The following is a 24042-nucleotide window of genomic DNA, read 5'->3' as shown; positions in this document are numbered from 1 at the left end:
AAGAGGTACGCAAACAACAAGTAAAATGGCTCCTCAACAATGCAATGAATATGATGAGGTCTAGTGACAAAGGAGACTGAAATACATAAAACAATGTGGAAAATTCATCGCACACAAAAATGTAGTAGAGTCCAGTGTCAAGGATGATTGAGTACACAAGTCAAAAAGTGTAAAAAGAACATCAAAACACCTATTAGGAAGAGAATGGGGTCTAAGAGGACCTCTTTATTTGGCACTTTAAGAAACTCATACTTTTAGTATTAAGAAAGTAATCAGAGGACAACTTTTGAATTCAAACAAGCAAAACAGCTAGTTTATTTGAATTCAAATTTCCTCCCAAAATGAAATTCAAATTGTAGAGGGTAAAACCAGATCATGTTGCATATCTATGGAAAGAGCTCAATGTGTAGATTGCAGATCTATGATCTCTACTCAAGTCCAAGATCATATGTGGGAGTTATGGAAGGCCAAAAGTCCCCCCTCCCCCCCCCAAAAAAAATTAACCATCTGCTTTTGGGAAGGAAAATGCATCCTCTGACCACTCTCACACATCTGACCCACCATTCTTGCACATGGCGTATACCTATTTGTCAAAATGCTAATCACTTCCATAAGATCGTGACAAATAAAGAGACCCTCCTAGACCCCATCCTCTTCCTAATGTATAGGGGTGGTAGCACCGTCTTTTTGGGGTATCAAAACTTGCAATAACGAAACATATTGCATACGAAAGAGGTTTGAAATCTCAATTCATATGGTTGTACAATGATAGTGTGGATTACAAATGACAAGTTTGTAACACAATCACACAGTGTCCAACTAGAGTACCAAGCATATGGCCCCTAAAGAAGAGAACAAACTTAACACCTAGTGAATTGATAGACTTTAGAAGCTACAAAATATCCAAGGATGGCAAATGCTTGGACTCTAGAGCATTCAGTCAGACAAGAGCATCCTCTTAGTGATTTTCTTTATGCAATTTCTTTGCATCCCTTGTTACATCTTGAGGCCCTCACTTCCTCAAGTCATTTGCATGGTCTCACTCTACCTTCTAGAAAGAAATTTATGGACCTAGCATATGTTGATGAGTCTTTTTTCATGCCCAAAAACATTCAGGAGGATGTACAACAGATTATTCATGCTCTGCATTTCTTTGGCTTGACAATTGGTCTGCATGTTAATTTTCATAAATCCAAGTTGATGCCTCTAAAGGAATTCAATTGGCATAAGCTTTTATGGCATGGGAAGGTTGTTCCCCATCAAACCATAGTATGCCATATGGGATATCTGATCGATTGGAATGTGTCTGCGGCGCATAAACTTCAATGGGTGCTCCAAAGAATGCACTTAAAGCATAGCTATTAGAAATTATCAACCTAGCCATATCATGTGCAACTCAAGATTGACCAATGCATAATAATGGCTTATGTGCAGTTCTATTTACCACTTTTATGATGGTCCCAAGAATCCCTTGGGTCTCTTAGGTCATGCATGTTGGAACATTTTTGGCGTACATCCTCCCACAAGAAGGGATTGCAGTTTTTATCTATAGATAAGTTATAAATGCCTAAGCGAATGGAAGGGATTAATATTTTGGATTTACATCGACATGTTTTGGCTCGAAAAGATATTCTTCTGCCTATGATGGTGCATCAACGACAGCAGTGGACACTCATGGTTTCACATTTAGTGGTGGCATTGTAACGCAATCTTTGGTCATTGGCATCCTTCGTATTGGGATGTCATTTTTGGGCAATTGGATGGCCATATTTAGGAATGTCCCTTCACTTCATCTCTTGTTCCATGTTGGAAAGTTGTTACCTCACATTTATCCTGGCACGATCGTTAATCTCCTCAAGGGAACTCACTTTGGTTGGGGAGCATCCATAAAAGCAAAGCATTCTCTCTTACTTTGGTTTAACACTCTCCTCTACAAGCTTACTTTCTTTCACAAAAAGGGATCTACAAAGTTGATCAAGAGGTGAATAATGCGCAACAAGTTCTTTCTTTTCCGATTGTTGCTCTTCGTTATGAGTTGGAATCTCACTATCAACATTTGTGGCAATCAATTCAACAATTACTTGACAATGTTTCTCCAATTCCTTCAATGCTTGAAGACTCTCTGCCCTCTGATAGGCATCTTGCCATTACTACAATGGATTGCATATCTGCTAGGTCTATTTATGCTTTGTTGCAGTCTGATGCATGGATTGTGGTCACTCACGAAATCTCAATTGTGGTGGCAAAGAACACTCACATTTGGAAGAATCGCTTACCACTCAAGGAACACATTTTCTTGTGGTGATGCATGGTGAGTGCTCTATCGTTTGGTACTTTGTTGCATGTACGACGCATTGCCTCTGATTGTTTGTGTCCGACATCATGGGACTGTCCAATCTATTACGCATTTGCTTTGGGATTACCACTGTTTTTGAACATTCATTAGGTAAGTCCCCTCTGTATGCGCCTTTGTTTCCCATACAAAATCTTTTACATACCATTTTGGATTTTTGGAGTTCTTGAACCGCTACAATGTCTATTTGAGATCTTTTCTACTTGAGCCAGATTTTGGGTTATGTAGACCATGTGGCACCAACATAACTCTTGGATGTTTCATGCATTAGACATCGATTCATGTTTTCGCTTGGACAAGCCCTACATTATGCTTATGATGTGAGAGATATCTCTCTTGAAGCCTACAAGATTTTTTTGAGTGTTTCTAGCTTTCAAAGCATCACAATCCTCTGTCTTTTGTACTTCTTTATTGTGGGTTTTTCTCACTTTGAGGTTTCCCACTTGTAATTTAAATCATGGTTTACAAAAAATGTGTGTTTGTGTGTGTGTGTGTGTGTGTGTGTGTGTGTGAGAGAGAGAGAGAGAGAGACATGATTTAAAAAAAAATGTGTGTGTGTGTGTGTGTGTGTGTGTGAGAGAGAGAGAGAGAGAGAGAGAGAGAGAGAGAGAGAGTATATCAACTTATTGTGAAAGCCACTGACAACAATTACTACAATTAAGATAAATCCTTTCTGTAAAAGGAACTGTAAAGTTGGAAGGCTACTCTCTCAATGGCTCTCTCGCACGAGGCTATTTAGTTGAACTTGGCTGAAATTGCATCCGCCTAATATATCTTGATGTGGGTGTCTGGGTAGAGTCTTCGACCGCTGCTCTATCCAAACTCAATGATGCAGGGCCTTGATGATGTATCATTGCTCGGGTCAGTGATGCTAGCCTGCTCTCAACAATGGTAGTACTCTCCCGCATAACCCCTGATCCGGTAATGCCAGAATCTGATGATGCGGGCTCCTCTTGCAGAAAAGACCGTATCGCTGATTCGGTCTTTGGATAATGCTGGAATTTCTTCTCCTAGGCCTCTCCGTAGTTGTGTAATTTTTCTTTGAGGAACCCGAACGCCTTTGGTCATCATACTGCATGATCTGCCGTCGGTCCCCAGACATTTTAAAGAGAGCCAAGGTCTCCTACTTCTCCTTTCGTACTTTCAGATTTTGGAAGACCTGCATTGCCTTTGGTCATCATACTGCATGATCTGCAGTCGGTCCCCACATGTTTATTTAGAGGGAGCCAAGCTCTAGCACTTCACCTTTCGCAATTTCAAATTTCGGAAGACCTCCTCTTCCAGCATGACAGGCTCTTTCCTCTTGCCTTGCAATGTTTGCCTGAACAATCTCAACAGAGCAAACCCAGCTACTTTCCAGGCAAACTGAAGCACCAGTTTGAAGTTTTCATGAACCTCCAACTTTCTCTGGGCTTGACCATAAACAATAACATAAATAGCTGACGCCTGTTTGTAAACTTCTTCGATCGGCTCTCGGCTATCTATTAACGTCTCAGATTTGTAAAGCTCCTACAATGAAAGCATGTAAGAACAATACATCACATCAATTTCAATGACAGTGCGTGATTTTCTGTGAAAGACATGAAAAGATTGGCAATGCACCATTCTATAATTGTGAAACAACGCTTCAATCTCCACATTTCGACTGTCGCCGTCTTTTTCATAAAGTAACTGACTTATCCTGGCTCTGTACTCCTTATAATGTGCCTCCCATTTTGAGTGATAAACCTCATATCCAGGGTAGCGAAATCTTTTGTCTATAAATGCATCATGCGCAATTTTGTTCTCTGAAATTAACATATATGCACTACTTCATTGACAATGAAGCTCTCACTCAGACAAGTAAATTCATATACAGCATCAAAAGATATCAAAACAAACCAAGCTCTAGGAGGAAATCCTTTGTGCTACATTCCCCCTTGACAAGATCGTATATCTTTCCGAGAACAGTAGTGGAGCCATACGTGGTTTCTTGCTTGATCCACTTTTTAGATACCTCATGTTGCTTCTCTTTGTAATGTGGCCATTCCCGGGCTTTATCGTCTTCGCGCACTGAAACCTGCCATGGTAAGGGACTCAAGCAAAAATGTTTGCAGAACATAACAGGAAAAGAACTGAGAACTACATCCTTTCAAGAGTTCAACAGAAACCATTTGCTTGTTTGTCACAACTTGCTCATTTCTCTCCTCTCATCCGTGCAATACACTAAATTAGACAAGTCAATTAACCCCCCCCCCCCCCCCCCCCCCCCCCCCAAAAAAAAAAAAAAAACAAAAACAAAACAAAAAAGAATCCTTCAACTGTTCCAAAGCTTGCTGTTTCCAATGAAAGAGGTCTCCAACCCCAGATCACCATCCATAGGGGCCTCTACCTTGACTGTTACTCCACCTCTGGATAAAGGCAAAGTCAAATCTGCTAGTTCCCCACACACTCCGAGCAACAAAAAGCTTGCAACTGCACATGAGACATGGAATAAGGGAAAGATTGTGGATTCAGGGGAAGCATCTCCATGGGTGACTCCAAAGAAGATCGATCAAATACGCTCACAGATTTCCTCTCATAATTATGTACCTCACACACTCCGAGCAAGGGAAAGCTTGCAATTGTACATGAGACCAGGAATAAGGGAAATATTGTGGATTCGGGGGAAGGATATCCATGGGTGGCTCCAAAGAAAACCGATCAAAAACACTCACAGCTTTCCTCTGATAATTATGTACCTCTTGCTGTGAAATCTGCGGTGCAAAAACCTCTTCCTTGTAATGATAATCGCACACTTGCAGACGCATGGAACAAGGTGGTACATTCTTACAGATATGCACTGATTCATGCAACTTCTTTATCACCTACGAACTTGCGGATGGATGGAACAAGGTGGTACATTCTTACAAGTATGCACTGATTCATGGGGCTTCTTCATCACCTGCACATTTTACTTCCTCTGATGTGGACATATGTTGTAGTCGAGCCATGACCTCTTGATGCTGAATGTGCACGTCGACTTAGTCCCATCCTTCCTTCGCTTTTGTGCATATCTCTTGAATGCCTAGTTGTGTTAAATGCATTTCATAAAATGTGCATGAGTTATGTAACCCTGATAAGTGGAGATTATGTACATACATGTAAGCAGACATTGTTATTTTACAAGAGCACAATCAGCATGAGTTTGTTGGGCAATGTTCTTATTTTGTGGGCTACTCAATAGCATATGCTGGTTTAATGGGCTTTTCAAGTGTTTTGATGATTGTTACGCATGAGTTGCAGCCAGTTCTTGCGTACAATGATATGGTAACTCGTTGGATGGTGGTTCTATGTATGATCAATAGCCAAATTTATGAATTTGGTCGGGTCTATGCGCAAATAGCGTCAGGGCAACAGGCTACTTTATGGCGTGAGATGTCTTCCTATTCATGGCTCTCCAATGCTTTGCTTTGTGGTGATTTTAACAATGCACCCGCTTTATGTAATAACACCATAAGACATTCTCACATGTTGGATGTGAAATTGCAAGCTTGGACAGATCTTGTTGCATACACGTGGATGTTGGATTTGTGGAGCCTTTGCATCCAGATGTTTTTGGGTACACTTTTCAACATAATGCTCAATCCTCGTATCCTCCATGATTAGATCGATGATATGCCCTCAACATGGCAACAATATGATGAGTTTGTATACAATTTGAACATAGACCATACCTTGTTATTTGATAATACCCCTATTCTGATGACCTTGTGCTTTGGGCGATTGCATTGTGATCAACCTCTTTCTAGGAAACGCCTGCTACACATCAATAATGCCTATCTTTTGCATGAGGTGTTTCGTGAGATGATTCATGATGTTATTCTCCTATTGGTCGCCCAAATGCATCTTGATCTTGATATTGCTCGGTATCATTTCATCATGCACGTGCAGTGTGTGATTCAGGATTTATGGCAAGCACTACATGCATAGCTAAGTGGGAATGTTGAGGATGCCAAAAATGTTTAACACAAGCTCCAACTTTTGGCTAATACGCAACTATTGACTAAATATGAATTGACAGCACTTTGCAAGGCTCGTGTATGCAACATAATGATAAATGCAACCTAGATAAATTGCACACAGTGAGCGTTTGTGGGTAAGGATTGTGGCTTGAAACAATTTTTTAAGCATCTACACCATTCAAGGGCATCTCAAACCATCAAGAGGGTTATGCTTTGATCGATGGACAACATCAAAAGTTGAGCTTGTTGATGCCATGGCTTCACACTTCCGGAATGTATTTGATGCTCCTCCTCCGACTTCTACTGAAACTCATTATGCACAGCAACTTTTGTTATCTACGATGCATTCAATTCTCTCACCTCAAAAAAAGTGTGTGTGGGTAAGCTTGCGACTTCAAGCTACTCTCGGCAAGTAACTTTGGCTAGGAAGCTAAGCATCACCTAATACTCATATCAAAGCAGAGTTAGGAGCGTCGCCTCGTCACTGTCTGAAACGGGTGGGGCCAACACATGCCAATGGAAAAGAACAAACGAGACAACTAAAGTGGTTGCCTGCGCAATTCTCCCTGCCTGTACGAACTCTGCTGTTGGTCTCTTCAGTCATTTTCGACTCGCTGTGCAGGTCTGTCAATGCAGGTCGTATTGTTTTCAGTTGGCAGGTGATGTCATCACGTTGATCAGAGGTTTGGTACTACGTCAAGCTCGAGAGTGTATGGGCAGTGTTCAGTTGATGTAATCGTGTTGTGGTTTTGGATGCTTTATTCTGTGAAGTCTGTACAGAGCTTCGGTTCCTCAGTTGTTTGCAGAGTTTTATAGACAGCTGGTGTTGTTTGGAGAGGTTTTTTTTATTTATGTTCGACTCCCTGTGCGTCTTTAAGCGTCGGAAGGCAATGGAACCCACGTTGGAGGCAGCTTCCAAGATCAAAGCATGCTTGTATGAGGACTTTGAGGAGGCTCGACAGACATGGAATGGTCAGGCGCCTGCTCTTGAGGTGCGTATTCCGGTACAGGACCTCATGGACCCAGTTGCGCAGTACGCTAATAATGCGGTTATCTTGTTTTTCCGAGGGAAAATGCCTACTGCGCAAGATGTCGGACAATGGGTTGATTTTCTCCTTAAGCGACAAGTTGTCCGTGGTGTCTATTTCGGGGCGCGTGGATTTTATGAAGTTTTGCTCGTAGATATGAAAGCTAGAAATCTTTTGCTTGAGATGTCTCCCCTCTTCTTTAATACGCAGATGACACATGTTCTCCCGTGGGCACTCACTAAAGACTACCAGAGTCTTATTCGTCACAAATGCCCGGTGTGGGTGAAAATTATTGATTTCCCCCGCACGTGGAGACATTTCCTGCCGTTGTTGGCCACGCAGCTTGGAAAGGTCATTTGTCCCCCAAAATTGGATGCGAATACCAACAGGTTTTGCATTCTCTAGGACACTGACAAGATTACCCCTGATGGTATTATGGTAGACTCAGGAGATCCATGGGTAGACAAGCGCCCCTTTAAACTTAAATGGGGAAAATTTGCAAATTCATGCTTTCGATGTGGCAAATTTGGTCATATGCAATCCGAATGTCCACAGCCGGTCTTGCAACCTCCTCCCTCTGATGTTCCTTCCTCCACCTCTATCCCTACAAGAAAACCCACAAGTGAGGTCAAGCAGAGTGGAGCCTCTACTGCTAAGGTGGCTTCGAATGTGGAAAAAGGGAAAGGCAAGGTACAACAACTCACTGATCCTGGGAATGGGGCTACTGCTAAAAGTTAAAATGTTGGACCTACTGATGTCAATTCATGGGGTGGTGCCAAAAAAATCACTGAAGATTCGCACACCACTTTCTTCTCGTAATTACGTTCCTTCTGTTAATGCCAACAAGAATGCATCGTCTAAGCAACTTCCATGTAATGACAATCGCACGTTGATTGATGCATGGGAAAAAGCGATGCACTCTTACAAAGATGTACTCCTTGGTGAGACTTCCACCTCACCTGTGAACCCTGTGGACACGTTTCCTGCTTTGACTCAGAGGTTGGGTCCTCGTACGGATGTAGTGGATAGAGACGTGTCTATGGGCACCTCCACTTGATTATTATGTTTGTTGCCTTTTGTACATATGTTTCCAATGCAAAGTCACATTAAATGCATCTCATACAATGTGCGTGGGTTATGCAACCTTGACAAATGGCGTTTGACCTGGCACTTTGTACACACATGTAGGTCAGACATAGTTGTATTGCAAGAGCATAATCAACACCAGTTTGCCGGTCAATGTTCCTATTTTGCCGGATATTGGATTGCGTACGCTGGCTTGCAAGATTTCTCGGGTGTATTGATGTTGGTTCGCCATGAGCTTCAGCCTGTTCTTCTATACAACGATCCGCATGGCCGGTGGATGGTTTTACAGTGTTTGTTGAATGGTCGAGTTCATGAATTTGGAGGTATCTATGCATAAACGGTCTCTGGGCAAAGAGCTGCTTTATGCCGCGAATCTCGTCTCGCCCCCTGGACCTCGAATGTATTTCTTTGTGGAGATTTCAATAATACCCTTGATTTGCTTGATAGCACCACAGGAAATTCGCACATGTTGCTTGAGGAGAAACACAAATGGGATCTTCTTTTTGCCTCTGCTCAAATGATTGACATATGGTGTTGTTTGCATCCTGATGCTTCTGGTTTTACCTTTCAGCATGCTGCTCATTCTTCTTATAGAGCACGATTGGATCGATGGTACTTGCTTAATGGGCAACAGTATGAAGAATTTGTATGTGACATAAGGATTATGCCCTGTAGCTATCGAATCATTATCCTCTTTTGTTGTCTTTGTATTTTGGACAGTCTCTTTGTGATCGGCCTCTTCACAGGAAACGTTTGTTGCATGTTAATAATGCCCATCTTACTCATGAAGTTTTTCTTCACATCATTGCCGATATTATTCCCCCGTTGCTCGCTCAAATACATATTGATTTGGGCACTGCCTGGTATCGTTTTATCATGAGAGTACGAAGTGTAATTTCTGAGTATGGTATGCACTATATGCAGTTCATTCGGGGGAATGTCGTTGATGCGAAACGGGTTAGTCAACGATTACAACAGTTGGCTGATTTCCGACCCCTGTTTGACTCTGAAATGACGGAGTTATGTGAAGCTAAAGTGTGTATTTTGCAAAATGATAAGAGGAAAATTGCTAAATGGCAAACGTGTACATGTCAACAGGCTGTTATGGATAAAGGTTGTGCTTCGAAGAAATTTTTTAAGCATCTGCATCATTCAAGGGTCTCACAGTCAATTAAGCAGGTTATGCTTCCCTCGGGTGCTTGGACTTCTTCGAAGCGGGAACTTGCTGAGGTTATGGTTTCACATTATCGTCAGGTGTTTGCTGCCCCATCTCAGCCATCTTCGGCAGCTTGTCAAGCGCGTGAATTGTTGCTTTCTTATGTTCGTCCGATCCTGTCTTCGTAGGAGGCACAATGCCTTGAGGATCCTTTCTCTGTTTCCGAATTGCATGGTGCCTTGCTTGCATTAGGCCGTTGGAGATCTCCCGGTTGGGACGGACTTACTGTGGAATTTTTTCTCTCCTTTTGGGATGCTCTTAAACAACCCCTGCTTTTCATGTTAAATGCGGCATGGGAGAAACAGGATGTGCCAGTTTCATGGAAAGAGGGCTTACTTAAATTGTTCCCCAAGCAAGCGCTTTGTGAGCAGTTCTCTCATTGGCAGCCCATAACTTTGCCAGTGGTTTACAAGATTTTGGCTAAAATGTTGGTCCACCGCATCAAGGACTATTTGTTTACAGGACTTCATCAGGCTCAGTATGGTTTCATTCCTCGTCGTCAAATCATGGACAATTTGGCCAACGTTATGATTGGAATGGAGTATGCTAAGTACACGCAACAAGATGTGCTGGCTATGCAAGTTGATATTGAAAAGGCCTTTCACACTGTGCAATGGGACTTCATTGCTGCCACAATGAGGTGTTTAGGATTTGGTCCTAAATTAGCCAATGTGGTTTATTTCTTGTATGCTTGTAGTACGTCTTCGGGGATCCTAAAAGGGGAATTGACAGAATCGTGGCCGCTTGGTTGTTCGGTTAGGCAAGGTTGCCCCATTAGCACTTTGTTGTATGCAATTGCCTCTCCTCCTTTGTTGATGTATCTTGACCACTTGACCTCTGCGCAGCGTCTTCATGGTTTGCAGCTACCATCGGGTCATACCTTTATTGGGCACGCTTATGCGGATGACTCGTTGTTTATGCCCCGCAATCAGCAAAGCGATGCTCAAGTGATTATTAAATTTTGGAATTGTTTGCGATTGCGGCTGGTCTTAAAGTTAATTTTCGTAAATCAAAGCTTTTGCCACTTCGTTCTTGTGATTGGCATGCTTTGTTGTGGCCAGGAGAGACTGTTCTTCCGAATGTAATCACCAGGCATTTGGGATATCCAATTGGATGGAACGTCACTCACATGCAGTAAGTGGACTGGGTTATGCATCGCTTGAATGTTAAATTGCATTACTGGAAGCTTTCTACTTGGCCACTACATGTTCGCCTACGAATTGTTCAGAGTATCCTCATGGCTTATGTTCAGTTCTTTTTGCCATTGTTGCATTGGCCTCGTCATTCTCTTGATTCTCTCATGTTGGCCATTTTGTCTCATTTGTGGCGAAGTCATGCTCACAAAAAAGGCCTGCATCTGATGTCAATGGCAAAACTTTGTACACCAAAGCGCTTTGGTGGTCTGAATATTTTGGACCTGCGTAGGCATGTCCTTGCTAGGAAGGCTATGCTTTTGCCTACACTTACGCAACAATCTCAGCCTTGGACTCCTATGTTTGCACACTTGAGTCAGCATGTGGTTACATCTTCATTTCGTCACTGGCAATCATCCATTTGGGAGGTAGTATTAGGTAAGATGGATGGTCATATTCCTAGATGCCCACTTTCTTCCACCTTGCTCTCTGTCTGGAAACAGGTTACGATTCATCTATCGTGGAATGCTCGGAGGGAAGGAAATTCACTTCGCTTGGAGAGCCTTCATTGGAGCCAGGCCTTTTCTCTTACTTTGGTTGACCGCTCGCCTCGCCAGGCGTATTTCCTCTCCTGCCATGGCATTCGAGTGGTTGAGGATGTGGTGGATGCAGCTCATTTCACTTTGGAGTTTCCATTTGCCGCTCGCCGCTTTGGATTGGGCATGCACTATCGCTAGTTTTGGAGAGAATTACAGCAAATGTTGATCGGTTTTTTGTCCATTTCACCTTTGGCTGATGGTGATCGCATGTCTGACTAGAATCTTGGGGAAATGCCTTTTCAAGATATTTCTGCCGGCAAGGCATATGCTCGTCTTCTGCCTCAACCATGGCTTGTTGACCATTGCAACGCTATTTGGCACATGCATAAATCCGATATTTGGTGGAGAAGGCTTCTATCTGCATTATGGGAAAGCCATTTGCCGTTGAAGGAGCGTTTGTTTCTTTGGCGGTGTTTACTTGGTGTGCTCCCGGTGGGTACCTTTCTTAGGATACGCCATATCCGCCCTTCATCCTGTGTCCGTTGCTTATCTGCCGAGGAGGATGTTTGTCACCTCTTGTGGGATTGCTGTGTTACTCGAGATTTCCTTCGTCGGGTATCTGCGTGTATGCGGCTACGTTTTCCCATGACAGTCTTCCATAAGCGGTTTTGGGTTTTTGGTATCTTCTCATCGGCGTTGCAGTGCTTTGCAGTCTTCTTCATGTGGGTCAGGTTTCGTGCCTTCTGGAGCGTGTGGCGACAACGTAATGGCTATATGTTCCATCGCATTCATGCAGATCCCCTGCCTTTCTTCAAGCTTTCCCTTAGGCGTCTTTACGGTTCGCCTTGGAAGTTGGTGATATCACGACAGAGATACATCAGCTTTCTTATGAATGCTTTTAGCTATTTTGTACAGCCGAACACTTTTGTGTTCCTTTTCTTGTACATCTTTCTGGTGGGTTTTCCTCTATTTGAGGTTTCCCACAGATAGATAAATCAAATTGATTTACCAAAAAAAATGTGTGTGTGTGTGTGTGTGTGTGTGTGTGTGTGTGTACTTTATTTTTAGGCCCCATCGGATGGGATCCCATAAGTTGGTAAATAAGTGGTTGGTCCCACTCGGCGAGGATCTATAAGTTGGTGAGAACTCCTACTTCTTCTACTTCTACTAGGGTTTAAGCCCCTCCGTCGAGATTTGCAAGTCGGCTCAAGTCTTCAGTGGCTTGACACATCAACATTTTGTGACATCCCCCCTTCTTGAAAGAAGAGTAATCTTCCGCGATTACCGTATATCTGCAAAACGACTCAAGTTAGCTCAAAAAATTTTGAGGGTCATTTTGAGGGACAATCAATTTTCTCATTCCATATCAGAGATCTTGATATTCTGGCGTACCAAAATTAGCCATCACACCCAGACTGTGTTGATCTATAACGAGTCTCTTTACGCACTAAAATTACATACCCAAGCAATCTCATCCAATTAGGAATACTCAAAGGTTGGCACATCACAATGCAACACAAATGCTCACATATGCATGTTACAAGACATAGAAACATATAGCTCCCAATTAACACTCCCCCCGCAAATAGACATCCAAGTCCGGGTAATGAGTAACATCTCCCTCATCACTCCTCCCGCAAATAACCTAAAGAGGTCCGGGCCATGAGATATAGAGGCCTTTTACAACCAAACACCCCCCCAGACCGCAGCTTGCGTCGCTTGGAGGTGCTGAGAGTAACCACTGCTCACACTTCTTAATCCTCCCCCCGTAAATAACCATCCAGGTCCGGGCCATGAGTAACAACAACAATAATCTCCCTGTAAATAACCACAAAGGTCCAAACCATGACTAAAACCATCACTTTACAAACATTCAATACTTCCCTCGTAAATAACCACAAGGGTCTGGGCCATGAGTATGAGCAAGCATTCTCAAACATCAATTCTCATGAGTACTCCTCCCGAGAGTAAATCACCAATCATTGAGACCAGTATTAAAACCAGAGACAAACAGTCCTCAAATTGACACCAAGACAAAATAGATATTATCCATTTTAACTAGGTTCCAAACAATATCTTCAAACAATTCTCAAACACGTTGTCAAACAAAATTCGGAAAACTGCTAAATCAAACTAAAAAAGCATTCCCGACATCAGTTGAGCTAGAAAGTTGACAAGCCTTCCGTTTTGAAACCTGCACCAAAAATTAGGGTTAGATTCCTTCTATAAGGTTGTAGCCAACAACATCATGGTCCATTAGCTCTTGGGCAAACAGTGTTCCTATAGCGGTGATGATAGCCCCCAGATATAGCAATCACACTGAGCCTCCAAGGTTATCACGTAGTCAAGAGACTTGTTGCGAAATGTCCACAAATTTCAAGTTGTCATCGACTAGATTCTCCCCACTCTGCCAATCGATTATTATCTTTCAAAATTGTCGAAATCAAAATCTGCTCGCATCAATGTGTAGGGTTCGTCGCGACAAACTCTTTCTTGCTCGATGCGCGATGGACTAAGGGTGGGAGAGGCTAGTAAGTCCAAGGCATGGACACAAAGATTCTTTGATAAAAAATATGAGAGAGGCTATGTCTGCTGTTGAAGGACCAGTATGCTTTTGGAAAAGCACACTCCTAAAGCTCTGACACCACTAAAACGAGAGGGGCACAACGGTCAACGGAAATAACACACGCGACAACTTTAAACACTTCATAACAACTAAACTCAGAGAGAGAGAGAGAGAGAGAGAGAGAGAGAGAGAGAGAGAGAGAGAGAGAGAGAGAGAGAGAGAGAGAGATGTGGAGTGGCGGAGTTCCACCTCAAGAGAGCACTCGCCCCAAACTTTGGTGTTCCTTTCGGTATTTCTTTATATTACTTGAACTTAGTACAATGTCGGTACTCGTGCTCTACATTTCTATGCAGAAAAGTGCCACAATATGAGCCCTCTACACATATTTAGAGATCCTAGGCCCATGAAAAGCAGTTTAGATAAAGAGCTTCAAACTCAAACGCTTTTGGTCCAAAAGATGGCGATGAAAAGCTGCCAACGCAAATTAAGAAAATTCGTACACCTACCATCTCAACAGTGCAATTCGTGGAAGACCGTAAAATCTGTCTCGTCATCCGCCAATGTAAAATTCGGGCTTCCCAACAACTACCATGTCATCAATTTTTGTGCTAGGTTTTTTGAGTGTGTGTGTGTGTGTGTGTGTGTGTGTGTTCGCGCGCGCGTGTGTGCGTGTGCGTGTGTGTGTGTGTGTGTGTGAGAGTACTTTATTTTTAAGCCCCATCAAACGGGGTCCCATAAGTTGGTAAAACTTTATTATAAGTTGTTGGTCCCACTCCACAAGGATCTATAAGTTGGTGAGAACTCCTGCTTCTTCTACTCCTGCTATGTTTTAGGCCCTTTGGTCGAGATCTGCAAGTCGGCTCAGGTCTTCAGTGGCTTGACAACTCAGCAGTCCGTGACACTGTCAATATAAGAAATGGCTGCTCGCTATCGCATTGATTGAGGCCACCTTCAAGGAGTACCCAAAGCTTGCAACATTAGCGGCAGACTTTGGTATAGTTGCACAATCAATACGGGCTTCAACTGCGGGCATGGTATTTACAAGAAGACCACGTGCTTTCATAAGATGAGGCTTCATGAGCAGGTTGAATAAACATTTTAAAAGAGAAGTAAAAAGGAGTGCTCCTAAGACATAAGCAAATGCTATTAAGTCCGCCCAAATTTATGAAGATTACACACACTTAGGAGGCACTTCAAAGTTCAAACCCCACTGATGGTGAGCCCAAAGGTAAGGAAACTGACACTTCACGGTCATTTTGCAAAGAAAAGGAAAATTTCCTTTTCAAAGGACAAGAAACCACCCTTTAAGAAAATGATCAAAGGGCCTAGGTTTAGTCAAGAAGATTTTGAGAGAGCAAAGAAAGAAAACTCGTGTTTCACGGAAACATGTTGGAGGACCCCTCTCACAGGATTGGAGGTGGCCATGTACAGTGCACGGGGCTGAGTTGGCAACTTGGAAGCGTCTATGTATGACTTTGAGGGTTTCTGATGTTTGGCACTACAGCCCTTCATGTATGGCTTACAGGTCTCAAAGACACTAGAAAAGTAGAAGAAGTGCAAGAGCTCTTAAAGCGCATGGGTATTCCTGAACCCACAACAGATTCTTGGAGAGTTGGCAAGAAGGTAAGTGATGAGAAAGGAAGGCCCGCGAAAAGTGCATTAATTATACGTTTCCCTACGTTGGAAGCTAGGACGGAATTCCTGAAGCAGAGACCGACAACTCAAGCAAACTGGGATATTTTTGGGTGATGACCTCACACTAACACAGGTAGCACACAGGCAAGAGCTAATGTCGGACATCAAGGCAGCGAGGGAGAAAGGGAAAATAAAATTGCTTTCTAGAGGGGAGGGAGAGTAGTGGTGGTGGAACCTCGGGGGAGTGCTTTGAGGGCCTCATAGAGCTCCTCTAGTTGGAGGGAACGCTCAAGTCTCCGTCGCATCTCCTGAGTAACAAGGCAAGGCATCTGTGCCCAAACTTGCTCTCTGCATGCATTTTGATGTGTTGATTGAGGCTCGGCTGACAACAGATCACCGTAAAACTCAGTAGCAATTGCACCTATATCCTTAGGCTCTTAAGCAACTGACTCGTTGGGTCTCCTCAACTGGTTCATACTGGTGTGCGCATGGCAAGGCCCCACCGTCTGAAAAAACTTTTGTCACCCACATAGGTCCACCGAGATGCCTACCGATGGAAGACAAAACTCATGACATTGATCCTCAATGCTAGCCAACTCTTGTCTAGCCTGTTGCAGCTGTTGCTCCAACCAAGGATTGTCTAGATGCTGCTCCTGCATCCTCTGCAAAGAAACAATGCCCCGTCGCAGACGCGGCTTTTCCTCCCTGGCTGTAGCCAAGTGAGTTACAGACTCCTAGAAGAAGAAGCGACTAAGCTGAGCCAATCCAAAATCCACTCTACCAGCAGGGGTGTCCTGTGTGTCCAAGCTCTCTATCTAGAGTGCCTCCACTCGCTCTCTAAGCTCTAGATCTAGCAAGATCCTTTCAAGGATGCGTAGCACCCAAAGTTACCGGGGACCACCACCCCATGGGTAGGGAACGCCGGAACAGCGTTCCGGGGGGGGTACATGGTCCGGAACGGCTAGACGTTCTGCAGAGACTTTTGGTACCGAAACGGCAAGTCCGGAACGGCTGGGAATGGACAGATTTTCAGATTTTGGTGGATTTTGTCTTGTGAGCCTTCCCCTTGTTAAATGTCCCTTCCCCCACCCCTTACCTTCACAATGCACACAAGCTTTCAAGGGCCAAAGCTAAAGCTCTACGCTCTCGAGTGCCTTCCCCTTGTTAAATGTCCCTTCCCCCACCCCTTACCTTCACAATGCACACAAGCTTTCAAGGGCCAAAGCTAAAGCTCTACGCTCTCGAGTGCCTTCCCCTTGTTAAATGTCCCTTCCCCCACCCCTTACCTTCACAATGCGCACAAGCTTTCAAGGGCCAAAGCTAAAGCTCTACCCTCTCGAGTCTCGACTCTCTAGCTCTAGCCTCTTTGAAGCTTTCAAGTCTAGACTCTAGAGTCTACAAGGCTAAAAGCTCTCCCCCTCTCTCTCAAGCTCTCTCCCTCTCTCTCTCAACTTTCAAGCTCTCTCTCTCCCCCTTCCCTCTCTCCCCCTCTCAAGCTCTCAAGTCTATACGACACACGACACACGTTTGCCATAGTAAGACTGAATGGTCTTCAAATCAAGTGTTTTGTGAGTGTTAAGAGTCACAGGACTTTGATACTACTTCTATTCAATCACATAGAGCTTGAAATTGCATTATTTGGGTGTTTTTATGCCTCCCGTTCCGGACCCCTCCCCGTTCCCCAAGGAATCACGTCGTCGTTCCCATTCCGCATAACTATGGTAGCCCCCCCCCCCCCCCCCCCCCCCCCACGCGCGCGCGCCCCTGTCTGTCTATCACAGTGAGAATCACTAGCGCATGGTCAGAAAAAGTAGTCCTTGCCAGGATGCAAACAGATCCCCCTCATGTCACAGTTGTGGTCACTAGCGTAGAAGAGATCTATTTGAGATAGATTCACTCCTACTCTGCGGTCAGAGCGAGAGAGAGACAAATTGTCTGGTTCTCTCTTTTGTTGCTCCTCAATTGTCATATTGATGATAGTGGATGTCGTTGTGGCTTCAGGCATCTTATCTTTTCCTTTCTTTGCGTCCTCCATCCACTTTTGAGCTTTATCAACCTTCTCCTGTGCTTTGAATAGGTGCTCCGCCCATAAAGAGGTTGTTCGCGTCTTCTGCTCTTCCTCTTCACGTAGAGTTTTCACCTGCTCCTTAATGCTTTTGAACTCCTTAATCATTGAGGGTTGATTTTCTCCCTCCTTTGCGGGGATATTTTTGCAAGCTGTGAGGTCTCCCTTAAGTGCTTCGATCAATGCATCCTTTTCATTCATGCATTCTTCCATTTTTTATTTCCAGGATTCAAACCTAGCACGTGCATCCTCTAATCTTTTTTGAATCACGCATTCCATTACATTCATTGTTGCCCTCACAATCGCCTACATTTCGGCCTTCAATGATGTGTACATCTCGTCACGCTTACTAAGCATCTCTTTGTCCAACTCTTTCCTCATATCTTCATACATAGCTTTTTTGTAAGTCTCCGCATTTGCATACATCTCTTTTTCAATGTCACCCCTCAAAAGGCTCAGCTCCACCTTGATCATCACCTGTACCTTCTCATACATTAAGTCATCTTTGACTCTAGACAGCTTCTTTGCTCTCATTGAACCTGGCGAAAGTGCGCTCTCACGAAACCTCCAGCTAAATGTCGCTTTCGATTTGGGTGGGGTTTCGTCCTTGAAGTCAACTCATTGGTCCATCCTCAGAACCTGCTCAGTGCTGCAGCACCTGCTCGCGCTCAGGAAGAACCCAATATTCTTATCGTGTATCTTGCTGCCCTTGTGTAGGTTCACCTTCGGCCGCAGAGCAAGCTTGCTGGAAACGTTGTTGAGAGAGAGAGAGAGAGAGAGAGAGAGAGAGAGAGAGAGAGAGAGAGAGAGAGAGAGAGAGAGAGAGAGAGAGAGAGAGAGAGAGCTCTGCATCCTTCACATTGCATGCTGCCCTATATTAGCCTATGCCTTGCGAGAGAGAGAGAGAGAGAGAGAGAGAGAGAGAGAGAGAGAGAGAGAGAGAGAGAGAGAGAGAGAGAGAGAGATGAAATGAAATGAAATGTTATATTGACGTCTTCAAAAGGCCAAAGTGACCTATGAGACCACGAAGTTACAATGCGGTGTATCTGATATCAAGTCAGATTAACAAAATAAATTAAACTAGACTAGGGATAACAAGATATAAATACTGCGGAATCCTAAACTAAGCGGATAGGTGTGAAAGGCGAAAGGCGTGAAACGTGTCAACTGAGCTATACAATGTGTAGACAATTTGGGAGGGAAGTAAAGATCTATCTGCATAGAGATCCATCTTCATCTGCACTCTGGACGACGAAAAAGTATGGCTCGAATCCTTTGTTGTAGCCTCCTTCGAAACTGTGTAGCTCCTCTTCTCCATCAGGGTCGTCTAGATCTCCCTAGCTCCAATGCACGGTCTATGAGAATGCCAATCGTGCGGGTAGACCTCTCCACTGTTGGTTGCTCCTCTGTCTGTTCTTCTGGGTGTTCAGTATCTAGTGTAAAGAAATCTGTGATCTGTCTCTGGGGTTGTCTCTCTTCAGCTCTCCTCAGTAAAGTTTCTCTATGCCTGTGTAGCTCAAGTAGATATAGCCCAAGACAACTCTGATCCTCATAGCTCATGACCCTAGATAGTGGCCCGAAACCTTCTCTGAATAGACAATGAAAACGGCCTCATATCTCATAGTACACTGTGCAATGACATATGTAATGTACCTCTATCTCTGGCTCTAGATGGCATAAGCGGCATATCCTGCTATCTGCTGGTGTCCCTCTGAATCTCCCAGTCTCAATCTCAAGCTGATGTGAGGACGTGCGTATCTCGCCAATGGCACATCGGACACCATGAGAAAGATGCCTGTCCATATAGCTAGGTCGAATCACAAACCCATCCCCTGTGAGGTGGAGGAAATGCTCTCTATAGAAAGCCGTCTTTGTGCCCAACTCCTGTATCGGCTCTATCCATGTCCTCCTTGTGTCCAGCTGAATCAAATCCTGACGAATGAGTCTATTAATCTCTACCCGCGTCAAAGACCTCAAGGGTGCCTGTAGAGAGTATTAAAAAGGAGGCAACCTGTCCATGGTGAAACCATGTGTCTGAAACAATGATGCCATTTGTGCATACCAGCATGATGTATCCCCATTAAGAGCTAATTGTCTGGAGGACTCTAGAGCCACCCTGGCAAATCTGTCTATGGTAGTATCCCACAGACTGTGTACAAAAGAAACTGATCTAGTAAGTGCCTCAATCACCATAGGGGGAGCAGCTAATTCGGCTCGAATGATATCATGCGGTACGGAAGCCTTGGCTCTAATCAGCCGAGAGATCATAGATACCAGGGGCTTCTCCATACGCCTCCAACCCTCCTGGCCTACAGAAGGTCCCCAAACATGCACCCCATATAACATAGTAGAGGCAACCAAAGTATCAAAGAGCCATAACTTTGTCCTAGGTTCCTGGAACTGAACCTACGAACACATCCTCTCCATTCCTCCCAAAGCCGCACCAGCTCTGGTTAGTCTAGTCTCTACCGCTCTTCTCAAGGAAAATCTCGGCCCAATAAAGACTACCCCCGGGTAAGTGTATGCATCTGTATACTCCACAATCTCTTGACCATATTTGAAAGTAGGTACTGATCTCCTGACCCATTGCGATGTGGTGTTAAACACCATAACCTTGGTTTTACCTAGGTTTACACACAATCCAGTATCCTTTGCAAAATTGCGTAGTGCATCCAACTGTCATTGCATACCTTCTGGTGAGTCGGATATCAGCACAATATCATCAGCATATAGCAACAATGGGATCCACATCCCTGCCAGCCGTGCACCTCTGTCACCCTCTGTGTCGATGTAATCAGACACCTCATCAACATACATACCAAATAGAGAAGGGGACAATGGGCAGCCATATTTCACTCCAATAGTAGAGTGAACTAGATCAGATACCCCTTCCGGAGTGCGTACCTGTCCCATCATTGATCTGTACAAAGCCATAATCCCCCAAATCACCTCTTTGGGCACCCCCATCTCCTGTAATCTGCGCATCAATCGAGCTCTTGGTACAATGTCAAATGCTTTACGAAAATCCACAAAGCTACAGTAGATCCGTCTCCCATGTGCTCTGCCCTCCTCAATGATGGCCTTGAGTGTCAGAATATGATCAAGAGTGGAGAAACCCCTCCTGAAGCCGGCTTGACCTTACGCTCATACACCCTTGCCCTCTGCCCAATTACGAGAGAGAGAGAGAGAGAGAGAGAGAGAGAGAGAGAGAGAGAGAGAGATGAAAATGTGCACTCTCTTATCCACTGCTCTACAGCCGCCATTTCAAACACGTGAAATGAGCATTGGACGCTCTATATGGCTGACCATGGCAAGTGGATAAATGATGCCGCGATGAGCGATGTTTAAAGCTGCGGCTTTGTCCTTGACCTGTTGATCCACTGTGGGTCCATGCAAGTGGACTTTGAAGATTTTCGTTGTATATATTGGCTCTTTAAAGGCAGGGTGCGTGACACCTACACATTTTACGTTTGTCCATCTCCCTTCTCCCAATTGTGGAGCTTGTATGTTGAAGACTACAATTTTTGGCAAAAGATATAACACAAGGGGGAGCTGAGACTGATCGAGTGCGAGTGGCACTAGCAGGAGTCTCTACTCTAACCGTAGTCTTTAGCTCCGCAGTAGCATCAGAAGAGCAAACTTCCACTCTCGTGTGCTTCGTTGCTCTTTCCAGCTTTCCCTTGCTCTTGAACTCAGTATACAACTACTGCACAAGTTGTATGCGAGTAGCTACCCCTGGCAAAGTAATTATTTCAGGGTTTTTTAGATCTTGAAAAATCTTCGTAGTCTGTCCAATAGACTGCTTGACCATGTTCGATAATGAACCTGATGTCATTAAAGATATGTCAAATGTATTCTGGGGCATAAATGTGTGCTGAAGCTGCTCAAAGACGGACTTCGATAAAGCCTATGTGGATTGCTAATATTGTTCCGGAGCCGAGGGATTTAGGCAACGACAAAGCTCAAGCTCTGACATGCGATGAAAGTGACGTATTATCACTTCAAACACGAATTTTTGGTGATGTTTCGCGAGCTTAATATCCGCCATATCTGCAAGATATAATTTTATAACATAAATATCCTCAGAGAAGAAGAAAAACTATCAAATTTGTGTCATTTTTGTTAATCCAGATTTCATACACAATTTGACTTAATTCATAGCAAATGACATATATTATGATTGCAATACATATATTGTATAATAGAGAGGAGAATACACAAAGAGAGAAATGGAGAGAGGTGAACAGGCCAAGAGTGTGAGGTACGCTCATCACAAGAACTGAACCCTATTATGTGTGATACATAATACACATAAACAATCGGAGCGTGAATGTGAACAACCCAACTGGTGTGAGGTACACTCAACACAAGTTCTAGACATTGTTGCATTAAGAAAAGTTTGGACTCAAATTGCGCTGGAGAGATAATGCAACGCGACCAATGGATGGCGGGCTACCGTACCGGTAGCTCGGATTTTCCTTGTTTTTGTCTCAAATTTTGGCATTTTCAAAAAACAATTTTTAGTTGCATAAAAAACCTTAACAATAATATACGTTGTGATTTGCTCGAATCTTTCTTGTCAGAACTGAATATAGGACAAATGTACCATAATTCACACTCAATGTAGGTGTGCGCACTTTTTCGATAGGAGAGACTTCATAGTATTCCCGTTCATTCTCATTCATTTGTGCTCAACTAACTATTCTGCTCGCATTTAACTGTATTGTGTTTGCACTCAGAAACACTCCCCCTCTCACATATGTGTTGTGCATCTTGCCATACATAGATGAATCACTAATGGAGAACAAATGACCTCGACGACCATCCGCAAGTATTAAGTCTGTCGAAATTTTCAATAGCTTCGATTTGGACAACGGCCGATGGCTTTCCACCACCATTACAGTTGGAAGCTGGGTTCTCCTGTAGACGAGGAAGAGAAAGCGCACGGGCAACGAGTTTGTGAACAGTTATAAAGGTAAGGTGAAAAACTTTCGCTTGTCACAAACGGGCAAAACAGTCAAAGTGATTCTCATTGAACACGCATATATGCAATCAGAGTTGCATCTACGAACAACGCCAACAAGATTTCCAACAAACCGACCAAATTGTAAGTTTACTTAATTGTAAGTTTTCTTACATCCACAATGGTCACTCGTGTATTGTGTGTTTAACCTGCCAGTTGCAAATATTTATCCTTCCAAAAAAGAAGACTTGCAGCCAATGGATTGCATTATTTGCATTTTTGATGCATTCCATGCAACTGTGGGAGAGCTACTCTATAACACCAGCGCGTGAAGAGTATTGGCTGAAAGGGGGTTTTTTTCTTCGACCACTTTTATAATGCTCCAAGTTCTGCGCTTGGCTTTGGCACTCTAGAGAGAGAGAGAGATGATATGAAATGAAATGTTATATTAATGTCTTCAAAAGGCCAAAATGACCTATGAGACCAATCTATTGCAAAACGGTGAATCTAATACCATGTCTGGGTACAAAAGAACTAGAACAAAGATACTACTACTAGAATCCATCCTCGTCTGCACTCTGGATGTCGAGAGAGTATGGCTCGAATCCTCTGATGTGGCCGTTTGGATCTCCGTAGCTCCAATGCTCGGTCGATGAGAGTCCCGGTAATGGTCGAATATATGTGGGCCGAGCTCTACCAAGATGGCTGTCCCATATCTAGTGAAAAAAAATCTATAATCTATCTCTGGGATTGTCCCTCTCTATCTCTCCGGCTATGCTCACAAAGTAATTCCATAAAAGTACTTCTCTAATTTCCACTACTCGCAAAGTTAATAGGCCATTTCCATTACAGCCATAATCTCCCAAATCAACACTATGGGCACCCCCATCTCTTGCAGTTTCCACATCAATCGAGCTCTTGGTACCATGTCAAATGCTTTGCAGAAATCCACAAAGCTACAATTAATCCGTCTCCCATGTGACCTGCCTCTGAGTGTCAGAATATGATCAAGATCGGAGAAACCCCTCTTGAAACTGGCCTGGCCCTTTGCTCGTACACCCTCACCCTCTGCCCAATTACTCAACTGCTCCTCAAGAATGGATGCATACAACCGTGCCAATGTGTGCCCAACCATAATAGTGCGGTAATTCCCAAGCTCTGTAGGATCACCTGCTTTCAAGATAGGCACAATAGTAGAAAACCTCCAAGTCTCAGGTAACCCCTCACACATGGCATGATTGAACAACATTGCAAGAACCTCTACCAGCATATCTCTAGCATGTATAAAGTGCTCTACTACTAGACCATCATGATCATATGCCCTGCTGGTCCTCATCATGTCAATGGCTCTCTTTACCATCTCAGTGGTAAAGAAGGTGCTGGTAGGTGGGCATGGCTCTGTAGGATCTGGAAGTGGGCCATGTCCAGGAACCGTATATAACAATGAGGCATACTGGCCCCACACATCAGGAGAA

General features: G+C 43.8%; 1 protein-coding gene and 1 pseudogene across 3 annotated transcripts in view; both read right to left on the bottom strand.

Annotated features, from left to right (window-relative positions):
* Positions 1–2950: 2950 nt before the first annotated feature.
* Positions 2951–24042, bottom strand: part of LOC147447135 (putative RNA-dependent RNA polymerase 4) — a 132426-nt gene continuing 111334 nt past the window's right edge. Inside the window, exons 15-17 of one of the 3 annotated variants that reach the window (XM_086523024.1) lie at positions 4235–4412; positions 3956–4140; positions 2951–3862 (exon numbers count right to left, since the gene is read on the bottom strand). In XM_086523024.1, coding sequence (XP_086379150.1) covers positions 3587–3862; positions 3956–4140; positions 4235–4412 — 639 coding nt within the window. In that variant the 3' untranslated portion in view covers positions 2951–3586. Of the gene's footprint in view, positions 3863–3955; positions 4141–4233; positions 4413–24042 lie in introns of those variants that run through there. The other 2 variants (XM_086523025.1, XM_086523026.1) reach the window with 2 other exon arrangements.
* LOC147447138 (uncharacterized) lies at positions 18554–20809 on the bottom strand (annotated as a pseudogene).

The sequence above is a fragment of the Adiantum capillus-veneris genome, chromosome 11, assembly GCF_014529385.1.
Source record: "Adiantum capillus-veneris isolate H3 chromosome 11, ASM1452938v2, whole genome shotgun sequence".
Lineage (NCBI taxonomy): Eukaryota > Viridiplantae > Streptophyta > Polypodiopsida > Polypodiales > Pteridaceae > Adiantum > Adiantum capillus-veneris.
The sequence above is the reverse complement of the archived record's forward strand: the minus strand, read 5'-3'. Positions and strand labels throughout refer to the sequence as shown.